Source organism: Nyctibius grandis, chromosome 9 (assembly GCF_013368605.1).
Source record: "Nyctibius grandis isolate bNycGra1 chromosome 9, bNycGra1.pri, whole genome shotgun sequence".
Classification (NCBI taxonomy): domain Eukaryota; kingdom Metazoa; phylum Chordata; class Aves; order Nyctibiiformes; family Nyctibiidae; genus Nyctibius; species Nyctibius grandis.
In genome coordinates, this window is record NC_090666.1 from 31,121,874 (window position 1) to 31,134,348 (window position 12,475).

Sequence of the window (12,475 nt, forward strand, 5' to 3'; positions counted from 1 at the left end):
GGATAGGGTTGCACTTGGTGGGAAGAGCCAGGTCCTTTTTCTCATCTGAAGAAAGTGTGTAACCAAATTTGTTTTTTCCACAGAACCCAGCTGAGTACTCAAAATTAATATTGAATGGAAAGCAACAGAGCCTTCGCTTCATCCTTCAACGTCAAGGATTGTCTCTTGCTTTTAACTACACCGTGAAGGAAAAATCAGTATACAGCTTAATTGTTTTTGAGGCAGAAGGAAGCCTATCAAGCCGCTTAGTGAGTGTGGGAGTAAAGTGTAAATTCAGTATTAATTCAATGGCTGTGATGATACAATGGGGTAATAGGCTCATTAATTAGTTTGCTCAGTTGCAGTGTCTGTCTGATTGCTCTCAGATGCTCTAAACCTGACTTCTTAGCTAACGGCACTGGATCTGTACGCATTTCTGCTGGTTGATTAATAGAGGCATTATGGCATCTGAGAGTTGCTGGGCACACTTTAATCCAGTGAATGCTGCAGTGGGAGAGCAGAGTCATGCCTGCTAGGCAGCAGAGCTTGAGAAAGCCAAGGAAACAGCCAGAGATTTTCCCCCAAAGATGGTTCTATAAAGCAAAGATGTTAAAGAGGCTCTAGGGCTGGGCATGGAATAACAGCATCAGAGAAATGATTCCGGGTTTAGTTATTGCAAGTGTTTAGTGAAAATGCACAGAAGGCCCATTTGTTTTGCTGAACAGAATAAATGATTAAGCTCATTTCAGGCTCTGCAGCAGGGCCGGCTGCATTTGGACTTTTGTGTATTGCTGCAACAATCACAGAGAGGCATGTGGGATGTATAGGGCTGGATTCTGATATCTTTTACATGCAGCTGTATCTCAAGAAGCTCTCTTGAAATAAACGGTGTTATTGCACATTGTGGCAGGTGTGTATGTATGTGTGTAAATGCCATCAGAATCTGTCCTCATGCTAAAATATCAATTCTCTTTGCAGTTCTTCAGCCTCCTACCTTGCAGGGTTGCCACACCAAGCATTCAATATTGTATTAGAAATCACATAACTGTTTTTAAAAATGAGGAGTTTTAAGAAATTGTTTTTTCCTTTGGGGCTTTTTTTGCTGCTTTAAGGTTTAGAGCTTGGGGCTCATTATCACACAATGTTGTTAAGTTTCCCTGTCACCCTGATGACTGTGTGCTGTTATCATAAGAAATGGATACTCATACAGTGATTTTCATATAGTTCTTAAGAAGAGAAAGCCTGAGACAGGGTGGAGCAAAGCAATCTCTGAGCTTCAGGACATCTCTGTGCTGCCCTAGCTATCTAGCCTGTGTTTAAATTAATGTCCACCCTGGCATGGGCAAGCTCCCATGTACTGGGGAATAGCAGTGCTGTTGGGTGATGCTATTGACCGATCATTCTCAGGGAGGTGTGGAAGTCAATGTGGTAAATGATGCTCACTTTTCCAGCATTGTAACACAAGGAAGGCAATGCCAGCATCACTGCTGTGTTGCAGGGCTTGCCCTGGAGTAGCCACACCAGCAAACCTCACTGCTGGGTTTGGCCTCCTCACTCAGCTGGGGGGTGCTTTCCTGGAAGGAGCCAATCTGGAATTTGTTTCTTCTCCTTTGTGGGCTGTTGTGTGGGCGGGAAATGAATTTGAGAGCTCTGGGGATCATCGATGAAAGTGAGTAATGATTTGGCTGGCCTCTCTGCAATGAACTAGAGTGTTAATCCCCATGTGTCTCCTACAAATGATGTTGTTGTTTATTATTTATTGCTCTGATATTTATTATTCACTGTGGCTATTATTCAGGGCATACATTATTTGTGGATCAGCATATCACACTGAAGTACAATAGGCATTTTATATATATACTGAAATTCTGGACCTTTGGTCTTAGAAGCTCAGGGTTTAACATTGTGAGGAAAGTGTGGAGAAAGGGCCAGAAAATGTTAAGAGAAAGACAGTTTCTGAAGGTAAATTTGGTCCTTTTTGACTTGCCTGGGTTCTGTCTGTGGGCAGTGCAAACTGAAATTGCCAACTTAAGTGGACATGGCACAACTGTGGATGTCTACCAGCCGAGAACCTTGCTCTGTATTCTTTTTGTGTGACATATAATATTCTGCCTTTTTTTCAGCATTGTGCACCAAATAGGCTCTCCTCAAATCAATGTAGATCATGTTAACTATTGAGCTGATGCTCTAAATGTGATCTCCAGGAGAGGCACTCTCACTCTCCAGTGTGCCCAACCAGGTGGCCGTTTCAAGGATGTGTCTGTGGAGATTGTGAGCGCAAACAAGCTCTATGCATCTTGGTCTCTCCTGCTCTCTGCCTGCACCATACAACAGTTTAATGGCTTGAGGGTCAGGGAAAATATGAGTGATACGTGATGATCAGAATAGTAACCTATTGGTTCCTATTGGCTTTAGGCTTCTGTGAAGTCCATAAGTATGCCAAGAATCAAGGTCTGGAAGTTAGGCAGTTACAGGTTTTGTAGGAGTAAGGCACTCATGTTTAATTGTAATTAATCATTGAAAGAGACTAATCTGGATAATGCTCTCTTACTATCTTCAGATCAAGACAAATACTTTTTTGGAGGGTGTTACATGCCTCAGTAGAAGGGTGACTGGCTGAAACTGTGTAGCCTTTGTTATGCAGGAGGTGAGGAAAAAAAGTATGATCTCGCCATAAGCCCTTGGTGGAGCTGAAATTTTTGACGTTGGCTTCATAGTACCAGGACTTCACTTCTGTCGCCTGATGTAAATCTTATGTGAGAGTCCAGTTGATTTCCATGGGCTTTACAATACATGTGTAACTCCACAGATACTAGTATTTTCTGCTACACATTGTTTATAAAGCAGCATTAATAAATGTTTGCTTTTTTTTTCTTCCCCTTTTTAGATTATAGACTTGGAAGCAAAGCCAGAAAATGGTTTGGCAGCTGTTAGGTAGGAATGGCTTTTTTTGAGGATTTGGAGGTGGTGGGGTAAGGGAAACTGCTTTTGTCTAATACAAACTGTATGTAACATAACCCAGATGTTCTCAGGTTGGAATCTAGTCCACATTTCTCATGCAAGACTCAGGTGTCAGCTGCGGAGGCTGACAGTGTGTCACCTCCCACACTTGCCATGCAGAGCTGAGCATTATTGCTGCTTACTGCCTAGGATAGTCTCAGCTGAGATGGCAACACAAAAGATCTCCTCCCTTGGAACAGTGGTAAATTCATTTCACTGTGTCCCACCTCTTTGGGAAAGAAAGGAAAGAAGCAATCTGGAAAGGACCCATTGCCATTTGTCCTCTGCAAACTGGCCAACCCATGACATTCACTTATCTCATTCAACCTTATGCATAAATGCCTACTAAATCAGATACTGTGACAATTTTACATCCTTGTAAACAATTCAGCTGGGCATTGGGCTCTGCTTAAGCAGCTAGTCTACTTTCCAAATTTGAGTTAGTCCATGAACAGTCCTGCACCAGTCTGTGCTGAGATGCAGTCTCACTGAGGTCACAGTTACCTCCAGCACCACACCACCAGACCTATGTGAGGATGCTGAGTTGCAGAAGCAGCAGGTTTGCAAAAAAATTAAGAGGATTCCAGCTGGATTTTCTGGAGGATTTGGGCAAGCTGCAATTTAAAAAAAAAAAAACAACCAACCAAACAAAATCCCCCCAAAAGCTGGATATCATAAAACAATGACCAACTCCCTTACCTGAAAGCCTGTGTTGACAGTAGCAGAAGAGCAGTATCTCTTCATAGCCCTGTGTTTGTGAAGGTTTCTACTAACTAAACTCCACCTTGGAGACTTGATTAATATCTGCAGTCACAAATGTTTTATCTTTTCCTGTGAACATTTTTGACAGAATCCCAAAACTTTCCCTTCAAAAATTTTTGAAGAGGTTTCACTAGGAAAAAACTATCTTTCCACTAAAAAGTTACTTTTGTTAAGCACTTCACTATCTTCAGGGATTTCACCCCCATTTTAAGAACTGAAAATGAAAATATTTTAAAACATAGATCAAATGAAAAATTTGCTAACAATTTTTGAGCTGTCAAAAGGAAACTGTCTTTTGTGTATGAAAAAGCATATAAACACTAGATGAAAAAACCTAAACCTGAAGATTCCCGTGAAAGTTTTGGTTTTGATGAAAAGATCTTATTTTGCTAGAAAACTGTTTCCCGCTTGTAGAAACTCCTTGGAAAGTATGCCAGCATGGTGCACATGCTCATCAGGGCACCCAACTTTATAGTTTCCTGGGGTGGGCTGGGGCTCTGTCCTCTTGAACAGCCACGGAGCAATCTTTGAAGGTCTCTGAGAAGAGACTGCCTGGAAATCCTAACCCACAAAAAGCGGGAGTCACTTTTCACCGGAGAGTAAAAGGGTAAAATTACACAGCAAGGAAAACTAATCTTATATTGAAAAACTGAGCAACAAATCAGGCAAATATTTTGGTAGCTTACAGGAGAGACTGTCGTAACCTTATGGAATTACAGAATGCTTTGGGAGAGAGAGTACACTTCTTCTAAAGTGTCTGATGTTATGCTTCTCCTGCCCTGACAACTCAGTGAAATATGCTTTCTTTGCAGATTCATTAATGGTTTGAGACAAGATGTCAACCTCACCATTGACAGCAAACGGTTCATTGCTGTTCAGAAAAACTACAGCGCTTCTGAGTACTCACTGCTAGAGAGGGACACGTAAGTTTCCCTTGCTGTGCATAAGGTCCTTGCTGAGGCCTTTCCTTGGGTACAATGGGGCTTTTCTTGGGTAAATAGCAAAACTTTCGTTGCTATTGTCTTGGCATTTGGTTGTGGGGGCAGATGTTTGTAAAAAAGCAGAACTATTTGCTCTGCACAGAGGAGGGGCTCTGGGCCACTTGTGCGTGTGCAGAAGCACCATGCATTTAGTCTGCAAAGTGTCCAAGCCAAAAGACAGCAAATCAGTATCACTGTGTGTAATATGCAGTTAAATAGTTTCAGCCTCCAAACAGTGTCTGGGATAGCTCCCTTTCCATGTCTGTTACTGCTTTGGTAAGATAAAATCAGTAGGGACAAAACTTGGAAACTTTATTCCCATGACATGAGTATAATGACATCCTAATTCAGGCCATAATCTGAGTTTTCTCAGAGTCAGGCCAGGGGAATTTTGGAAACCCAAAAAACCTTTCGAAGAAGTCCAGATACAGCACTTCACTTTCTCTGAGCTTTTATTCACATTATGTGGGGGGCCTGGAGGGAAGAGTGCATTCCTGTGCATCCGTCAGCAGAGTAAGGTGGGACACAGTGAAGTCCCCTCTGCCATTTGATGCTTGCTCTATTTTGATATTCTCTCAGGCCCAAACTCTTAGTGTTAGAGTGCTCTCAGGGAAAGGCCAATTCATATTCCACACTACAAAGTGTTGGTATGTGGGCTGGTAACATCAAGTAACATTACGTGGCTTTGAAGGCTGGGCTTGTTAGACAGGGGCTCCATATGGCCTTGGTTTGGCAGCATTGGAGTTGGCTCTTGTAGGGTATTTCTGGCATTTGCAATGTTTCAAAACAAGGTTCATGGCTTTTCTCTGCATCGGCTCCATCCAAAATATTTATTGCTGCAATTTAGTAGGGTGCAGCAGCCATTGTAGCAATGTTGCTGAGCCTCTGTGCTATCTCACACATCCAAAATCAGATGAACAAATATGAATGCTAATTTTCTCTTTTGAAAGGAAACAAAGTAACTTGTGGGTGCATGTCTCTGATTTCCCGAAGGCTGCTTGAGCCTGGCTAACTTGTCTGGCCACAGTTCCTAAAGGAGAAAAGTTTGGAAGGAAAATAAACCTGAGGAGGAAAAAAAAAATCAGTGCTAGGAAGAAGCAGAAACCATTTAAAAATATTAGCAATAGCCCAGGACATTAGGTGAACTCCAGTCAGTGCCTAAGTGTTTCTGGAAGGAAAAGAGGGCAAGAACTCTAGTGAGCGTATGACATAAACATTACTGCAGCTTTACATCATGCATCCTCCCTACTCCATTGTAGGGGCATGTTTGATAGCTCTGCACTGTGCTTTTTTGTCTGTGGGACTAACTAGGAAATACTGTACTTCATCCTTTTATCTAGATATAATAATGGAAAATGCGTAACTGAAATGGGAGAGTTCACCCTGGAGCTAGGGTTGCTCGACTTCGGTGCATCATACACCATTGTGATAACTAACGTAAGTGTCCCTGTGGTGGTAACAAGCTCCTCCTGTTCTAGTCTCTGGCAGTGCTTTTGTTCTTATGTTTGTGACTCTCACTTGCTTTCTCCACCCTGAGAGACCTGAGCAGTAGCCATCTGAAGGCAGTCCATTATACAAGGGCTAGTAAAATGTTTTGGCACCTACATAACCAAGGTGGGTGGGTACTCATTCCACCTTATACTGTGATCTTGTCAGATCTCATGAGTAAAACAAGAAGAAAGATGTTTTCCTTGATGGAAATCCTCCATGGAAAATCATGTGATCCATGGTTTGCGCTGGTCTCCCGCCATCCTCATTCAGTTAACAATGACCCAGTGCACTGCAAAGAGCTATTACATTCTGCCAAGAGCTGGCTCTGCTTGTGGTCTTTAAAATACTGTACCTGGTGGTACCTCACACCTGAAAAATTCTGCAGAAACAGTCTGCTGTATCCTTACATTTAACTCACTGATCTAAAGGCTGATCTTCCAAGACTTATGGATTATGCAAGGTGGAAGAGGGACAAAGTGTTGAGGGAGGAGGTTGGTGAGATTGTGCATCTGGTTTTCCTCCTCTCACTGTCTGTACAGCTCATTTGGAGCCTAGTGTAAAGTCAAGGCATGGTTTTCTGAACAACCTAGCTCTGATGGGGCGTGAGCACTGCTGAGAGGGTGGTTGCTTTTGCCTGCCTGCCAGCCTCTTAGGCACGCATCTCCCACCCTGGTCCAGCTGGCAGGAACCACAGAGATGAACGTGATCAGCTTAGTTCCCATTTTAACCTTTCCACTGCACAGGCACACAGACAAACCAGGCCTGACAGAACGCACTGCTAAGCTGCCCTCTGGGACTTTGACTACTGTGTTGTGATGAGCAGAACAAAGTGCTGTCAACTACTTCCTGGCAGTAACATTTCCCTGTTGAGCAATTAATGGGAGCTGTTCATGTCTGCGGAGTCCAAATATGTAGGAGGAAAAATATAGCTGCAAAGCACCTGGCATTTTTTTTTTTTTAACTCCAGTAGCTGGAGTGGGATACACAGTTCTGGAGGGAACAGGCAGATGCTGCCATCTGTGACTGCAGAGATTTATGTACATAAAGCACATGCACACTTGAAGTGATGTTGGCCAGACCCTTCCTCCATGGCTTCAAGTCTCTCACCGGATGAGAAACCAAGTAGAGAAGTTGCGTGAAGAATATTACACTAAGAATATTGCCCCAGAGCCTCTGGCAATGCAACTGAGTCAGGGCCAGCTGAGGTAGATGTGTGCCACCTCACTATGGGCAAGAATTCCAGTTTGTAGTCTCATCTACAAAAGTCCCTGCTGTAGCCATGGCTACTCGGGGGTGGCTCTGTGCCTCAGCCTCTCTGGATCCTGTGCTAGTCGTTTAACCTTTTTGACCCTCTCTTTTTCCATCTGTCTCCCTGTGGTTTCCTCCTTCTGTAGAGAGTTAGTTTGCTCCAGGCCAAGATAATTTTTAATTATTGCAGTGATTTGTACTGAGCCCTGCTCCTCTGCCAAGAGTACTATATAGAAGAACCAAGAATGCAATATATTAGTCTGGTAATGTGGCTGAACTGTGATGCTTAAATCATGGGGATGCTGCCTTCTACCCAGCCTTCCTCAGTGTGCAGTTATAGTATGGTGCTTGTGACATTTCTTTATGGGCTAAAGAGCAATGCACAGCTCTCCTCTCACCCCTTTTAGCCTTCTGAAATACACTCTCTTGATTTGCCTCCCTGCATGGTGATTAAGTACATCTTGTAAACATGCTTTGTATTTTCCCAAGTACCCTCCTTAAACACAGGGTTTTCTGTCTGAAGTCATTTCAGCCTAGTGTTTTCCTGGCTACTAGTCAAACCTTTCTGCCTCTGAGCCTCTGTGCATCAGAGGCAGTATTAATTGCACCTGGGAAAGCAAACAAAATAATTAGGAATACAGCTACCATAACTATCTGAATACATCTGATACAGGGCAGTCTCTCCTGCTCTTGGTATTCCTGAACTGGATTTGTTTGGGTGTCACCGTTACAGTAGGGGAGTTGTACAGTGCCGATGAAATGGGAACAGTGGCCGCATGGATGCAATAAGCATTTATCCTCTCATCCTCTTCTGACCTTAGAGACAGCAGCAGGTCACAGTCCCTGCACAAGTACCACACAGGCTTTTCCCAGCCCCACTACAGAAGGCAAATTGCTGGTTTGCAATAACTCATGCAACTCTTGCGGCACATGAGTGAGCTGGGACAATTCCATCCTCCACCTCTGCCCTGTGCAGTAGGATTCAGCCTGTTCCCAACAGGCTTGGAAATGGCAGGGGTCAGACCTGTAGTTTTGCTTCCAGTGTAGAGATTTTGTTCTACCTTTGCTTAAATTCACTGTTGTTGTCCAGGCTAAGAAGGATCTGATCTTTCAGCAGCTAATCAGTGTGACTTTATTTTCCTGCTAGGTTTCTGGAGGTGCTGTTAAGACATGGAAGTCAGAAGACATCAAAGCCAACAATGTCCATATGGCTTGGCAGTTGCCACAATACTTATTAATATCTGCCGGGGAGGTGATGTTCTCCATTACAGGTCTGGCCTTCTCCTATTCTCAGGTATTCCACTTAAAGATAAGGGGCTTACAATTAGACTTCAGGATTTATTCCTGCATCTGCTATTGACTTGTAATATGTCCTTTGGCATGACGCTTACGGACAATGCTATCTGTGCTTCAGCTAAAAGTGGGATTATAACACTGCTTGCTGGGTGCCCTCAAGCTAAATTAATTTATACTCTGAAGATACCTGTTCTCAATTATACTCAGGAAACTCCTTTTCTGGTAAAGCTGAGAACAGAACAGAACTGGATAGAAGTGTATTTTAATGTGAAAGTTCTATATACTGTAATATCATGTTTTTCTCAAGGTGAAATATATTGTGGTATGTATTTTCCAGTGATGAAAAAGCAAAGGTATCTCAAGAACTACGGGGTGGCATGGGGGCTTGGAACCTGCTTTAAGCTGAGGTATTGAAGGGGTCTAAGCCTACCCAAGTCTGTAACAAGGGAGCAGGGGATAATGAGTGTGCAAGGGATGATTTGACTGTAGTATACTATGTTGTGTGGGGAGAAGGTTTACAAGAAGAGAGGACTGAGACATTACAAGATCAAAAAGCTGAAGATATTCAAATTTATCCTTGGACTAAAGTTTAGAAGTTTGTTAGTGAGGGTGGTTAATCCAGTGGGATGATCTGTCGTTGGATGTGGAAAATTTGTCATCAGCAGGAAGCTTAACATCAAGATCCAGTCTTTTTCCAAAGGCGTACAGCCATAGGGCACCAGGCTCCAAGTTGCAGGGCTTGTATGGCTCCCTGGGCTTCCTGATCTTCCAGTTTCAGATGATGCAGGTTGGGGATGATCAGGATCCAGCTCTGCAACAACAGCATCTCCTTCTTCTTGTGTCCTCCTGGATGACATGTTTTGAAAGCTCCTTGTATGCAGCTGTTGAAATTAACCACAGAGGAGACTCTCTGCAGAGGAAATTTTACCATCTCCTAGGCTACACCAGGCAGGACATCATAGGGTGAACCTATGGGTGAAACTAGGGCAGAAGGGCACAGCGTGATACCCACTGACCAGGCCCTTCTCCTCGTTTCAGTCTCCAGCCAGCATGAAGTCGGTGCTGCAGGCAGGCTGGCTGCTCACGGTGGCTGTTGGGAATACCCTTGTGCTCGTTGTTGCACAAGCTGCACCAATGGCACAGGTATGGTTCGGCTCTTAAAACAGAGGTAATGCTTTAAAACCGGCCTGGATGGTGCTTCTGGATGTCCGTGTCCTGGAGGCACAGCTTCTCCTCACAGCCCCAGGCTCCTGCAATGGAGTCGTGGCAGCCTGCACCGAGCTGCCTCCCAGCCAGGGCTCTGTGTTGCCCTTCGGGAGCAATGACTCTCTCTAAGCCTCCCAGTGGCAGTACATAATAGTGACCTGCACCACGATAATGTTGCTGGAGCTCAGCTCTAGGCAAGTAGGCTGTATTTGGGCCTGGATCCTGGACATGATGCCAGCCACGTTGCAGTTGCTTACTGAAAGCAGCTTGCCTTCATCCAGCTAGCCCAGTGGGCCCGCAGCCTCCTCAAGCATCTAGATTGGGACTCCTTCAGGGCCAGCTGCCTGTGGCACCCCTGAGATGTCAGGCTTGCATGGGGAGGTTGTGGTGCAGAACTTGTTTAATTCAGGCTATCAGACTTCTTGGATGATGGCCTGAAGGCATGAAATGGGGCTCATTTCTGGCTAACATGAAACTGCCGCTCCCGAAGGCATCTTGTGGGCAAAAAGCCGAGGCAGGTATGTTCCAGTCAGGACAGATTCGTAAGAAAATATTTAATGAAACTAGCCTAATCTGACTAGTTTGTTTCAAGGTATATCACATATTCATAATTACATTATGTGTTCATGAGTTTACCAGAAAACAGGATGAGAAGGTTTCTATCTTGTGAGCAATCTCGGAAGATAAAAAGTAATTTTCACCCAACTCTTTAAAAATTGCTTGGAAGTGCAGAGAAATCCTCTGGACTGAGAGTCTAGGGTCCCCTGACCTGCTGTTCTTTTTTCTTTCCTAGTGGGCTGAATTTGTCTTGTTCACTGTTCTCCTCTTTGCTGTGTGCATTATTTTCTCCATCATGGGATATTTCTATGTCAGTGTGGATCCAGAGGACCTAGAAGAAAAGGAAGAGAAGAGAGAGACCTCAAGCAGAGGAAACATGATTAGTCTCGTTACTCAGAAAACAAAGCTCTAACACATGATGGGTTGTTTTGTTTTGGTGTTTTTTTTTTTAACTCAGTAGATGGGAGGGTAAAAGAAAGGTGGGGACAGCGTTATTTTATATTATAGCATTGCAGTCTTTATTACTCAAATTGTAGCCACTTTCTAAATGGGACCAAATAGCCATCTATAAAAACAATGGGAGTCCTGAAATCAGAGCAAAACTCCCTGGGAAAGCTTCTCTGGTATTAAAAGCTCTTATAAGTAAATACAGTGTAATTTAAAACCTGCCCATCTTTTAAAGCATGGAATGCTTTCCTATGATTTTGGTTTAAACATATATTTAAGGCAGCAGGGAGGAAGGGTGGAAGGAATGCCATATGACAGCAAAATTTGGAGATGTTGGGAGAAAAGAATGAAAACCCAGTACAGGAATTAGGGAAGAATAGATGTTACTGACAGATGAATTTTTAATGCTATCATCGAGCACTGGAAGTGTTACACACAATCCCAAAGGATTTCTTCATGTAACACTCCTTATGAGTATTTCACCTCATTATTGCATGTTATGAATGGTCCTGATTTATGACTTTCACCTCCAGGCCCAGAAGTAATAACAGGGAATAAAATTCTGCAGGCTAAAATATTCCCAAAACACCACTGAAGAAGATATGTACGCTACCATCTCTCTGATACCCATTTTTTCCTAGAAGTTTTTAGCAACTGATGGTCTTCTTTGATTAGACGTGATTAGAGTATTGGTTTATGCTTTCTTATTTCAGAAATCCAGGCAATTATTTGCCATCTTCCTATATATTAAGACTTTACTGGGCATTTCCTTTTACAGCACCTGCCACTGCAGGTTAGGATATGGCTCATTTCTTATCTCATGCTTCAGTTATTCCCCACTGGGAGACATATTGCAGCAGTTTCTATAAAATTCCAGGCATCCTGCAGTGAGTTAAACAAGGATGCACTTTATCATTTTTTCAGTCTACAAGAGGAGACCATGGCATAGGAGATTTTCCTTCTTCCTCCCTGTTTTTGTGCCTCTCTACCAAACTTTGGATATAGCTATTTTATTGGAATTGTGATATAATTGCCTGATTTTCCTCACTTGCGTGAAGCTGTGATTTCATGTTCTGCATAGAAGTAATTCAACCATTGCTGATCTACTAAAACTCCTGAGAGAGTCCCTGCCTTCCTCTGTCAATCCAAGGCCACAGTTGTAACAGGTATGGCCTAATTTACAACAAGGCTGTCAAATAGGGTCTTCTGGTTCACAGATGGTAGATTTTAAATGGTGCTTTCCTCCTTCGTCTTGGCATTGGCCATATCTGGCCACTGATGCTTTGATTCAGGAGATCATAAAATACATGTTTAATTTCATTCCTGTTCAGGATAGTTCTAGGGAATACTCTCAGATTGACATCTTTGCTACTTTAATGTGCTGCCTTGTGTGTGTGTCTTCTTGAATAAGGCTGAGAAAACCACACTTTTTGGTTTGTAACTGGAAGATTCACAGCCTCAGATTGTTTCCTTTGCTTCCTGTCCTAAATGGCCATGAACTTCCACCG

General features: G+C 43.3%; 1 protein-coding gene across 3 annotated transcripts in view; it reads left to right on the forward strand.

The window, feature by feature from the left end:
- SLC15A2 (solute carrier family 15 member 2) overlaps nucleotides 1-11,123 on the forward strand; it is a 54,391-nt gene extending 43,268 nt beyond the window's left edge. For 2 of the 3 annotated variants that reach the window (XM_068407707.1, XM_068407706.1), the window contains 7 exons: nucleotides 84-248; nucleotides 2,867-2,913; nucleotides 4,554-4,664; nucleotides 6,062-6,158; nucleotides 8,608-8,754; nucleotides 9,795-9,899; nucleotides 10,756-11,123. In XM_068407707.1, coding sequence (XP_068263808.1) covers nucleotides 84-248; nucleotides 2,867-2,913; nucleotides 4,554-4,664; nucleotides 6,062-6,158; nucleotides 8,608-8,754; nucleotides 9,795-9,899; nucleotides 10,756-10,932 — 849 coding nt within the window. In that variant the 3' untranslated portion in view covers nucleotides 10,933-11,123. The remainder of the gene's footprint in view (nucleotides 1-83; nucleotides 249-2,866; nucleotides 2,914-4,553; nucleotides 4,665-6,061; nucleotides 6,159-8,607; nucleotides 8,755-9,794; nucleotides 9,900-10,755) is intronic. The other variant, XM_068407708.1, reaches the window with a different exon arrangement.
- The last annotated feature ends 1,352 nt before the right edge of the window (nucleotides 11,124-12,475 follow it).